This window comes from Nothoprocta perdicaria, unplaced genomic scaffold (assembly GCF_003342845.1).
Source record: "Nothoprocta perdicaria isolate Ctin4 unplaced genomic scaffold, notPer1 scaffold_6, whole genome shotgun sequence".
Lineage (NCBI taxonomy): Eukaryota > Metazoa > Chordata > Aves > Tinamiformes > Tinamidae > Nothoprocta > Nothoprocta perdicaria.
In genome coordinates this window covers 4595843-4607377 of record NW_020455865.1, presented here as the reverse complement: position 1 = coordinate 4607377, position 11535 = coordinate 4595843, and the positions used below count along the sequence as shown (strand labels likewise).

The 11535-nt window shown below is 62.7% G+C and overlaps 2 protein-coding genes across 2 annotated transcripts in view; one reads left to right on the top strand and one right to left on the bottom strand.

The window, feature by feature from the left end:
• Positions 1 to 3274, top strand: part of NTMT1 (N-terminal Xaa-Pro-Lys N-methyltransferase 1) — a 3991-nt gene extending 717 nt beyond the window's left edge. The window contains exons 2-5 of the mRNA XM_026049326.1: positions 683 to 735; positions 1701 to 1902; positions 2298 to 2550; positions 2986 to 3274. Of these exons, the coding sequence (XP_025905111.1) occupies positions 1741 to 1902; positions 2298 to 2550; positions 2986 to 3242 (672 nt within the window). The 5' untranslated portion in view covers positions 683 to 735; positions 1701 to 1740 and the 3' untranslated portion in view covers positions 3243 to 3274. The remainder of the gene's footprint in view (positions 1 to 682; positions 736 to 1700; positions 1903 to 2297; positions 2551 to 2985) is intronic.
• Positions 3275 to 4408: 1134 nt separating this feature from the next.
• Positions 4409 to 9041, bottom strand: ASB6 (ankyrin repeat and SOCS box containing 6). Its single transcript, XM_026049619.1, has 6 exons — positions 8935 to 9041; positions 8640 to 8821; positions 7602 to 7708; positions 7112 to 7220; positions 6547 to 6633; positions 4409 to 6088 (listed from the first exon to the last, which is right to left on the bottom strand). The coding sequence occupies exons 1-6, from the start codon at positions 9039 to 9041 to the stop codon at positions 5412 to 5414; spliced, it is 1269 nt and encodes a 422-aa protein (XP_025905404.1). The 3' UTR covers positions 4409 to 5411.
• Positions 9042 to 11535: the final 2494 nt, after the last annotated feature.

The window sequence follows — 11535 nt, the reverse complement described above, 5'->3', positions numbered from 1 at the left end:
AGCCCCCCCCTTTCCTGGCCAGGAGGGCTGGGGGGAGGGGCTCTTGACCAGGGAGGGGTCTGGACCGGGGTGGCGGGGGGACCCCCGTGTCCCGGTACCCGTGGCTGCCGCGTTTCCGGAGCGCCCGGACACCGGCCACGTCCCACGGGGCACCCCAGGCTGCGTCACCCGGGAGCGGCCCCGGAGAGCCGGAATGCGGCCCTTCCTGGAACGCCCGGCAGCCCCACCAGGAGCCCCCGCCTGCGGGAGCCCCTCGCGCCGGCCGGTGTCACCCCCGGACCTTCCTGGTCCCGTGGCCCCCGTGCTGCCGCTTCCCTGGGGCCTCCGCGGCTTGCGGTGGTCCCGGTCACCGCGCCCGGGGCGAAAAGAGGCCGGGAAATGCGGGAGATGCTGCTTGCAGGATACACCTGACATGGCCCTGCCCCCCGGCATGGGACATCCTCCATGGCATGGCATGGGACATCCCCCACAGCCTGGGATGTGTCCCACAGCATGGGACATCCCCCAAGGGCTCCACACCGAGGGGCAGCCCCGGTCCCCAGAGCACAAACCTCGGGGACACAAACCTCGGTCCCCCTGGCCCTGCAGCGCCGGGATCGCTGCGTTGGCCCTCACGGGACTTTATGGACCGATCCCCTATTGATCCTGTATTTATCCCATGTTTTCTTTCCCTCAATGACAGAACCTGCTCCAGGCACCACCCAGCCAAGCTGGATTTGAAGCGGTGACCTAAAGGTGAGACGCGTCAAGAGCAGCGTCGCAGGCTCGGCCGCCTTCCCTGCTCCATCCTCGGGCTGTGTAAAACCATGGAAAGCCACTGAAACTGCTTAGAAAAGGTTTTGTGTTTAATGAGATATTTGCCAGCAAATTCAAGCCACGAACACTATATATTTCTTTATTTGTAGAAATGTTTGAAGTCCTTGAATTTACCCTTTGGCCACCTTAAATCTAGTTTCTAATCCCCAGCGCAGTTAATCAAATCCATAGTGGTTTGAATTATGAGATGTCTGGGGGGAATTTATAGCTTGTATTGCTGATTATACCTTGACTTTATTATATTGCAAATATCTAACTTATGGTCACGGCTGAGATTTACAATCCTCAGGTAGGTGCTTAGAATAACTTTTAGCGACTTCAGACATAATTGGAGGTGACTGATGGGGCTGTCAATACAGATAAACACATAATCTATAAAGTGTTAATGCTCTTAAGGCAGAGATAGAGGAGGCAGAGTGGGTGAAAAGGGTGGAGCAGTCTCCAAAAGAAGAAAAACTGGGTAGATTGATGAGTCCCGGATTGATGAGATAGATTGGAGAGTCCAGGAGAGCTGGATATCCCTACCTGGGAGGGAGTTTGGGGCGTTTCGGTCTCCAAGAGGTCCTTGAGAGGGATGTCCACTCCGGAGAGGATCTTTGTTCCTTTGCATTCTCACTCAGGAGCTTTTTGAGGAAATACCCCTGGGGAAGAGGGATGGGAAGTTAGTTGAAGTCCCTGGCACTCACAGATCCCRTTGGATGGCAGCATCATCCGGGTGACATGGAGCTCCCCTCAGCTCAGACCGGTCCGCATGGAGCCCCTGCGTTCACTGCCCTCCTCGTCCAGCCCTCGCTGGGTCACACGGGGCTGGGGCAGCCTTGCCCATCGCACACTCGTCTCTTCCCAGCCTGACCTGCAGTTTCTCTCACGTTTTCCTGTCTCAGGATCAGCGAGTCCCGCGCGGGGACGTGTCTCTTGGGCAGCATGACCAGCGACGTGGTGGAGAACGAGTTCGAGTTCTACTCCAAGGCGGAGAAGTACTGGAAGGACGTGCCCGCCACGGTGGACGGCATGCTGGGCGGCTACGGCCACATCTCCAGCATCGACATCAACAGCTCCAGGAAGTTCTTGCAGAAGTTTCTCCGAGTAGGTAGCACRGCTCTGCTCCAGCTCGTCCTTGAGCTGGAGGCCATGGTCTGTCATGCTTCCAAGACCTGTCCTTCTCCCAGCCTGGAGCTGGGCTTTTCTATGTGGAGGATCCTCCATTTCCCACGCGCTRCCAGGGCTTTGCTGCCCTGCAGGTTCCCCTGCGGGTGACACCTTCTCTGTCCATCAGGGAATAGTCACCTGCCAGCCAGGGCTTCAGCAAGGGAGACTTGTCACCAACAGAGCAGCYGAGACCCACGCAGCCCCTGCCCTTGTGCTGCGGCCCGCGGGTCTCCAGCTCATGGTGCTCCAGCCCTCTGGTTGTCCCATTTCTCCACCACCTGCCCCGGGCACCCCTGGGGATGCGATTCAGGCCCTCGCGGTTGTCATTCCAGGAGGGGCCCAACCGGACGGGGACAACGTGTGCCCTGGACTGCGGCGCAGGGATCGGGCGGATCACCAAGCGGCTGCTCCTGCCCATATTCAAAACCGTGGACATGGTGGACGTGACGGAGGATTTCCTCACCAAGGCGCGGAGCTACCTGGGCGAGGAGGGCAGGCGGGTGAGAAACTACTTCTGCTGCGGCCTGCAGGACTTCAGCCCTGAACCCAACTCCTACGACGTCATCTGGATCCAGTGGGTCATCGGTGAGAGCCCTCAACGTCCCGGCCCTCGTCTGGCTTCCCCTGAAGGGAGACGGCGGGGAGGGATTTGGRGACTGCTGTCAGGACGAGTGTGGCAGCGGTGCCACCAGGCTGGGGTCTGCAGCCCTTCTCCTTGCCCCATGCAGGGCAAGAGGACACTGCACTGGACTCTTTTTTTCCAAAACCCTTGGAGGCTGGAGCAGAGGTGTGGGTGGGATGGAGCTGGATAGAGCCCACRGGACACAGTTTAGACATCCCCAAGCTCAAGATTCCACTGTCATCAAGCAACTCTGGTTGCTGCCATGAGGAGGGATCCAGGCAGCAGCGTCCCCTCCTCCTCCCCTCATACACAGGCTGCCCAGGGGTCCTGCCCTATAGAGACCCTTCCCCAGGCACCCTGTACCCTCAGCCCCTGTCCCACCGGCTGTGTCCCTACAGGACACCTCACGGACAACCACCTCTCCGACTTCCTGAAGCGGTGCCGCGCCGGCCTGCGGCCCAACGGCATCGTGGTCATCAAGGACAACATGGCTCAGGAGGGCGTCATCATGGACGATGTGGACAGCAGCGTCTGCCGCGACCTGGACGTGGTGCGGAAGATCATCCGGCGCGCCGGGCTGCGCCTCCTGGCCGAGGAGCGCCAGGAGAACTTCCCCGACGAGATCTACCACGTCTACACGTTCGCCATGAGATGAGGGCGGCCGGCAGCGGCGGCGAGGTCTCTCCTGGGCCAGCGCGGAGCACGGGCATTCCCTGCCAGGCCCGAGGGGTGAGGACCGCGTCCCCTCCTCCTGCGGGGGTGGCAGCGAGGCTGTCGCCAGCCCTCCTCTGCGCTGCGGGTGGCGAGGACGGGCCTTTGTCTTCCAACTTGCTGCTGTTTGTGAAAAGAGGTGTTTGCCAAATACATTTTCCTGCYGTTGCACACGCGGGCACATGAGCCTGGCGCCGTGCTCGGGGACTCTGCAGGGGGGACCCTGATGTCTGCGGGACCAAGAGGCCCGCCCAGCAAGAACTGGGCTCCTGGGTCGGGCCTTTCTGCTTGGAACAGCAGCTCGGAGTGCCCTTGTCTCCGTGCTGGGACACTGGGCCCTTCCCCACTCGTGAATTCACTGCTGCTCACGGGCAGGTGAGGGCTGAAGTCAGCAACAGGTTGGGCACTGCAAGGAGGAGAGATCCCTGCCCTTTGCCTCAAGGTGGAGGGGGGAGGTAAAACCAAGTTCTGGGGCTCTGCGGGGCCCCTCAAACCCACGAGCAGGTCCCTCATGTGGGCTGGCAACATAGGAGGTGGACGTGAGCTGGGCTTGGGTCCCCTGTGTGCTGGCCAGGGGGACAARGACAGGAGGATCCCGGGCAAGGTCCTTCCTTCCTTTTCTCCAAACAGGCAGCTGAAAAGCTTGGATCAGAAAGCCAAAATCTGGGAAAGACTTCGGGGCCGCCCCTCTTTGGGACCATCCAGGCTGTTTTGACAAGGGGCTCACACTGCCAGCTAGGACACCCGCTCCGATCCCGCAGCCTTAGAGCTGCCTCCCATAGATATCCACAGCCGTCATCCCGAGTGCCAGGCCTTGCCTCCAAACACTTCCATCTCCTCATGTCCCATCTCCAGCTGGTTTTGCCCAGGCCTGATCACAGAGCCAACGTGACACGACCCAGCACGGGCACAAYTGCTCGTGCCAGACCCCAGGGCAAGAGAGCAGCCAGGTGAGGAGCCAGCAGCCCCAGGGCTCTCCTCTCCACCAGCCTCTCCCCTGGAAGAAACAACCCTCCTGCTGCCATTATAAAAGGCCTCATTTAATAACTCGTTTTCCATTCCAGACATCAGGAGAGTATTTCATCACATTTTTAAAACATTGATTCACAAGGATGCACAGCTCCAACATGGTGGGGTGGGAGAAGGTTAAGATAATGATAGCGCTGCCAGGAGGGCAGTGTGGGGGGAACAACCTTCACCTGCTGATCCCAGATCCACTTGCAATCATTTGTACCTGCTCAGAGTTGATACTTTCTCTCTCCATCCCGTTCTGCATCTGTTCCCCATGGAGAATAATAAAAAAATAGTAAAATAGGAAGGGGGCTCAGCTCCCCCACCAGGCTTTGGCACTTCAGAAGGAACCAGGTGCCTAGGAGGGGTCTGAGAGCTGCAGCAGGGACATCCACAGGTGCCTCCAAAGACTGGAGCTTCCAGCTGCAGCCTCACAAGCGTGAGGGATCCAGAGCCCCGTGGTCATTTCTTGTTCCTGGGAAGGAGCCATTGAAGACCAGGCCCTGGGAGCAGTTAGCAGAGGAAGAGCCCGTAGCAGGCTGCAGAACGGGGTGGTGCAAGGCACGGAGCAGCCCGCAGCCCGCTGATCCCTGCGTGGGTGCCGCGGCGCAGAGCCCAGGACCCGCCGCTGCCCTCGCACGGAGCCCGGCCGGGCAGGACGCGCTGCAGAGCAGGGCTGAGCCGCCCGCTGCCCTCCGGGACGGGGAACAACAAGGCACTGCTCCAGCCAGCCCCAGCGTGCCACRAGAAGGGACAGGCTGCCCGCTCACAGCACCCCAGCTGCTCCGCTGGTCCTGCCTGTGAGACCAGCGGCGCTTCTCTCCCAATCCAGCCGTCTACCCCAGTATCCGGCTGCCCAGGGCCTCTCCTCACCCTGCTGCCTCCCCGACACGCGCAGAGCAGCACGGCCTCCACAGGACACCCAGCATTGGGCGAAGCAGCCCAGGMCCAAAACGCGGCGGGGACGGACGCTGGGGGCAAGCCGTGGGCACGGGGACAGCAGCACTTGTCGCTGCTCCAAAAGCTGGTCCAAAGCAAGGGCCTGCTGGCTGTCCTGCAGGTCACCTCCAAGGTGGGGAGAAGGAGGAGACCCTGGCCGGGCTCAGGGCTCCTCGTGCCCAACAGCAGCGTGGTCGATGAGGAGGTACCACTTCAGCCTGTCCGGCAGAGGTAGCGCCTTGATTTTGACATCCACCGGCCACGGTTTAAGGCGCTGCCGGATGAACACCCGGCACAGATGTTTCAGCCCTTGTGGGGAATGCTCCAGCTGCTTCAAGGAGCAGAACAGAGTCCTGATCTTCTCCCCGTGGTACCTGCAGCTGCTGGTGTTCACCTCAAAGTCAGCGGGCAGCTGGACGGCTTGTGAACTCGCCATCATGAGCTCCAGCAGAATCTGAGCCTTCTGGAGGAGCTCTGTGGAGAAGCTGTCATCTTCAGAGACACTGAGGTGAGAGCAGAGGCACTCGAAGACGATGTGGAAGCCCGACCAGCACGAGGGGCCATGCAGGGAGCAGTTGTAGGCAGCGCCCGACTCCAGCAGGAACCGCAGCAGCAGAAAGTGGCGCTTGAAGCTTTTGAAGCAGAGGTGGGTGAGGGACTCGGGGGCCGGGCACTCGCTGGGGTCAGCGCCGTGGGCCAGCAGCAGCTGCGTGACACGGAGGCAGAAGCGACTGATGACCTGTGCCTCCTCGGCACTGCTGCACACCATCTCTCCCAGCAGGAAAATGATGTAGGTGAAGACAGTGTCGCCGTCTTTGGTGGTGGCCCTGACATCCGCACCTGAAGGGACAGAGATGCAGCCAGGCTTTAGGARAAAGAGGACGTGGCTGTGCCGAGTACAGCGCAGGGGCTCGGCCACAGCACTTCTGGCAGAGGAGAAACCAAACCCAAACCAAAGCACCAGCCCTCACAGGGCATCCTCCCGCCTCACTGGTCTCTGCCACCCAGCTGCTCCAACAGCGCAGAAACCACCCAAAACGTCACATCTCGTCACCACTGTTTCCCCTACGGTCTGAGGACTCGATACATGTTCCATAAGGCGCCAGGCTTTAAGTGATGGGTTGTCCTTGGAGCATCCTCTGGAAAGGATACGGCAAAGGAGGCCAGTGCAGCACTGACCCTGGCACCGCTGCGCTTTCCTCTTGCTCGAGAGGGGTCACAGAGAAGCAGGGAGGGCAGCGCCAGCGCCTCTGGGCCTGGAGGAGTCACAGGTTGAGAGGATAGAAGGTCGTTCTCACCGCCTTGCAAGAGCAGCCGGATGCTCTCGGTGTTGTGGATCTGGACTCCATCGCTGCTGGCCAGGGCATGCAGCAAAGCTGTCTTTCCTGCGACGGAACAATCACAGTCAGCCCCGGGAGAACAGCCCTGGGGATGAAGAGAAAGAGCCGCTCCACAAAGCRGCGGGGAGCAGAGCCCACCCCACCAAGCAGAGGGTTGAACACGGGGACAGAAACGTTCCAGGCTCCCCCTGGCCCCGCGCTGCTACTCAGTGCAAGGACAGGCAGATGGGCCACACGTGCAGGGCTGGTGGTGGCACCAGAGGACACACAAGCAGTGCCAGGTGCCAAAAGGCGACAGAGAGACAGCCCCATCCCACAGCGCAGGGCAGAGGCTCTTCCCAAGAGCCTGGGAAGAGCAGGGTGGGTGTCAACCTCCTCCTGCACCAGATGCAGCCAAGATGGAGAAAACAGAGCGTTTGCAAGCTGCACCCGACTTCCCAAACAGTTTATGCCCAAGGAGCGCGTGCAGCAGGGAAGGCCCCGGAGCAGCCCCCTGCTCCAGGRGATACGGGAGGACACACACCGTTCTTGTCCGCCGCGTTGACGTCGGCCCCCAGCTGAAGGAGACGCTGCAGGCAGGGCAGCCGCTCGGGCTCCTCGCTGGCCAGATCGAGGGGGCTGCTCTCGTGGATCTGCACAGAGCAAGAGGGAAAGAGATTAATTAATAATAAAGATAATYGGCGAGTCCCTCAGGCAAGACTCCACTACAGCCGATGCACTGAGCAGAATGCACCAGCCCATAACCAAGTGGAAAATCCCCTGGTGTGTGCAGAGGTGCTGGTGTGCCCGGCACCCTCCGTGCCAATGCTCCGTGACCCAGGCAGGTCAGCTCAGCCCAAAACGCGGACGGGCAGGTCGGCTCAGCCCAAAACGCAGCCCGGGCAGGTCGGCTCAGCCCAAAACGGGACCCTCTGGCACAGAAGCAACATCCATGAGGCCTTGGTCACGGGGAGCAGTGTCCCCAGCAAAGTCCCAGCGCTCATTCCGAGCGCGGGCGGCAGCCCGGCCCGTACCCGGTCCCTGCGGTTGATGTCGGCGCCGTGGCGCACCAGCAGCTCCACCATGTCCGCCTGGTTGCGGAGCACAGCCATGTGCAGCGGCGTGTAGTAGGTGACTGGATCTGGGGACACAGAAACAGGTTGTCAGAGCAGAGCRAAGGGCCTTGCTTGCTGCGGTATCTTGCCAAAGGCAATGAGGAGGACGGGGCGGAGGCACCGAGAAAACAGATGCCTGGAAGCAGGGCTGTTATCAGCTGCCCAGAGGCTCCTTTTGCAACGGCTCCACCCAGCTTAAAAGCCCCAGGGAGCCAAGAGGCCCCCTGGGCCCTGGCAGGGGACTGACCAGACACCCTCCCGCCCTGCACTAGAGGGGACAGGGCCTCCAGGTCACAAATCACAGAATGCTTAATGTTGGAAGGGACCYTTGGAGATCCTCTAGTCCAAGCCCCTGCACACGCAGGCTCACCCAGAGCCTGTGGCACAGGCTGCGYCCAGGCGGGTTGGGAAGATCTGCAGAGAAGGAGGCTCCAGAGCCTCTCCTGGCAGCCTGTGCCAGGGCTCGGGCACCCTCCCTGCCAAGAAATGTTTCCCCAAGTTCCTGGGGAACTTTTGGTGCTTCAGGTTGTGGCCGATKCCTCTAGTTCTGTCAGTGGCCACCGCTGCAAAGAGGCCGCCCCGTCCTCCTCGCTGCCTCCCTTGGGGTATCTACAGACCCTGCTCAGGTCCCCCCGCAGCCTCCTTCTCTCCAGGCTGGACAGGCCCGGCTCTCCCAGCCTCTCCTCACAGGGCAGATGCTCCAGGCCCCTGATCCTCCTCGTAGYCCTGCGCTGGCCTCTCCCCAGCAGCTCCACATCCCTCCTGTCCTGGGSAGCCCAGCACTGSRCACAGGCTCCAGCTGTGGCCTCCCCAGGGCTGTGTAGAGGGGGACGATCCCCTCCCTCRACCTGCTGGAGACGCTCTTCCTAACGCACCCCAGGTCCCTGGAAAGGTCTCCCCCCGCAGCAGCCAGGCACCCCCAGCCAAGTCACCGGGAGGGCACGCGCGTCACGGTACCTTCAAAGGCCAGCTCGGCCCCGAACTGCAGGAGGATTTCGGCGGCGGGGACGCGCCCCAGCTCGGCCACCTTGAGCAGCGCGTAGCTCACGCCCTCCTGGTAGAAGGGCGCGCGCGCCTCCCTCTCCAGGACGCGTCTCACGGCGCCCAGGCGGCTCCGGTCACCGCCGGGGCAGGCGGCGCTGGGGACAGAGAAGGGGCCGGTGCCGGCGCTGAGCTCGGGGCCCCGCGGCGCCGTCACAGCGCGAGGGAGACGGAGAAGGCGAAGGCGCGCCGGGTGCCGGCCCCACGTTACCTCTGCGGGGCGGCCGGCGGCTCCGCGGTGCCCAGCAGCGCCAGGATCTCGTCCACGAGGGGCTGGTACTCCAAGATGATCCTGCGGAAGCCGTGCAGGAAGGGCATGGCGCTCCCGCATGGCCCGCGGCGCCTCCTGCGCCCCGCGGCGCCCGGGCCCCTTCAAGGACAGAGCAGCCGCCGTGGAGGGGCCGCCCCGACGAACACGGGGCGCCCCCCGGCCCCTCTGCGCCCCCCCGGATCCCCTAACCGCCCCCAGCACCGCGGGGGGCAGCGGGGAGCCCCCGGCCCCGCTGCTCCGCATCGGGACGAGCCCGGGGCGCCACGGGGAGCGGCCCCGGAACCCCCGCCACGGCGGCGGCTGAGGCCGCCCCAGCTCAGCGCACCCATGGGGGGTCCCCCGTGCCCCCGCCCCCCCCCCCCCGGTGTGTCCCGGCCCGGCCGGTTCCGCCCAACCTGCCCCGCTGCCGCCGCCGCCGCCCGCCGGAAGCGGAAGCCGAGAGCGGGGCCGGCTGCAGGGCGTGGCTTTTTTTGCGAGGGCGTGGCTTTCTTCGCGAGGGCGTGGTTTTAATGACGCGGAGGGCGGAGCTTTAGTGACGGGGCGTGTCTCGGGGGGCGCGGCTCTGTGAGGGGGCGGGGCTGGCCGAGGGGGCGTGGCGCGGCTCGGAGGGGGCGGGGCCTGCGGCGGCCGCCAGGGGGCGGCAGCGGGGGCGCGCAGCAGGTGCGCGCGCCCGTCCCGTCCCGCGCCGCGTGCGCGCGGCGCCCCCCGCCCCTTCCCGCTCATTCCCGCTCTCCACTTCCTTTTTTCCCATTCCCTTCTTCTCACCTCGTCCTTTCTCTTCTCCATCTCTTACTCTCCCTATCCTCATCCCATCCCTGTTCCCTTCCCCATCCCCATTCCCTTCCCTACCCTCATTCCCTTTGCCATCCCCATTCCCTTCCCCATCCCTGCCGGTTTCCCTGGTCTCTTCCCCCTTTCCCTCCACCCCTTTCCCTCGCACCTTCTGCCTCTCTCTGCCAAGGCAGTTGCCCGCACTGCTGTGCCGGGCCTTCGCTCCTTCCCAATGGGACATTCCCGGTGGCACATGCTGACCACTGGGCTCCAAGGGGGCTCGGAGCCCCAAGGAGCAGGGAACCGCGATGGGCAGCCYGGTATCTGTTGTCACCATCACCATTACTTTTATGGTCACCTTGGTGGGATGTCCGGGCAGCCAGAGCACTGCCCGAGCTGCAGCACCGAGCGGAGCCACCTTGGCTTCCTTATTTTCTCCATTTTCCTTATTTATTTCACACCAGTGGAGCCCTTCCAAGTGCCTGCACACGGCGGGGGCAGAGGAGTGAGGGGGCCACCCCAGGGTGGGGGTTTGCACTGTTACAAACCCGGAGCCTCCAGCTGAGCCCCGAGCCCTCCGGAGCATCCAGGCGCCCAGCCCAGGCACAGGGGAGTCCAGAGCATCCTGCATTTCCTGGCTGGGCTCCTGGCAGCCAGAACGTCCCTGCCCCAGGGCCGGGAAACGCCGGCACCGCATTCCAGCGCAGAGGCATTTCGCAAATTTACCCCCCCCATCCCTCCTCGCCCGCATCCGAGCAACCCCCGCTGGCTGCGGAGGAGCCTTGGGCGGCTGGAGCGGCGCCAGGAGCCCGGTCTGACAGGAGGTGTCGGGCCCGGAGAGCCGCCCGGGACGGAGCCCGGTGCCCCGGAGCCCCCCCGGCCGCGGCGGCGGGGCCGGTGGCGGCGGCGGGAGCCGYGCGCAGCGATCCATCAGATCCATCAGGGAGACAGAGCCGCGGCGGGCCGGGGAAAGAGGGGCATTTTAGGAGGAAAGCCAGGGAAATTTGATCATTAAGAAATCCTCCTGGCTGTCTGGGGGAATTTAATTAAATTGCTGGAAAGGGCTGCGAGCACATCTGGATCCAATATGTGCAGCTTTGATTTTTTTTTCTTTCTTTCTTTCTCTCTCTCTCTCCTTTTTTTTTTTTTTTTTTTTTTTTTTTTTTTTTTTTAGTTCACTCTTTTCCCATCTCGCTGCGGAACGAGGGAGGTGGGGGGGAATAAAAGGGAAATAGCAGAGCCACGGAGCGTCGGTTCATCTGGGAGCGGGATTCCTGGCAGGGAAAGAAAGGGAGAGGGGGAGCGAGAAAGAGGGAGCGAAAGAAACAGAAATGGAGGGAATGCGAAATTGGGGAGAGAAACCTCTGGGCCAGCCTGGCCGGGGGGGTTTATGGCACCTCTGGCTGTTAAGCCAAGTAGCTGTTAGGACACGGGGATCTGGAGCAGGGAGCAAGAAGGAAGGATCTGCAGCAGGGCAAGCTGGGAGGGATGCAGGGAGAAGTGGGAATYGCTGTGGGGATGGGGATGCCCTTCCCACGCCAGGGTGGGGAGCAGCCCATTGGGGCCACACGCTGCTGATCCCAACGCCCCAATCCCCTCGTGCCCAGGCTGGAGCAAGGGCCGTCCCTGGCACCCGCTGCTGGAGGGGCAGGTGCCCACAGGGRCCCGCACAGCACCCTGGCTGCTCCCGCTTGGCTTGTGGCAACCCCGGGCACGGGTTTGGCAGCAGGAGGTATCCATGAGCATCTGGGGACAAAATCRCAGCTGCGG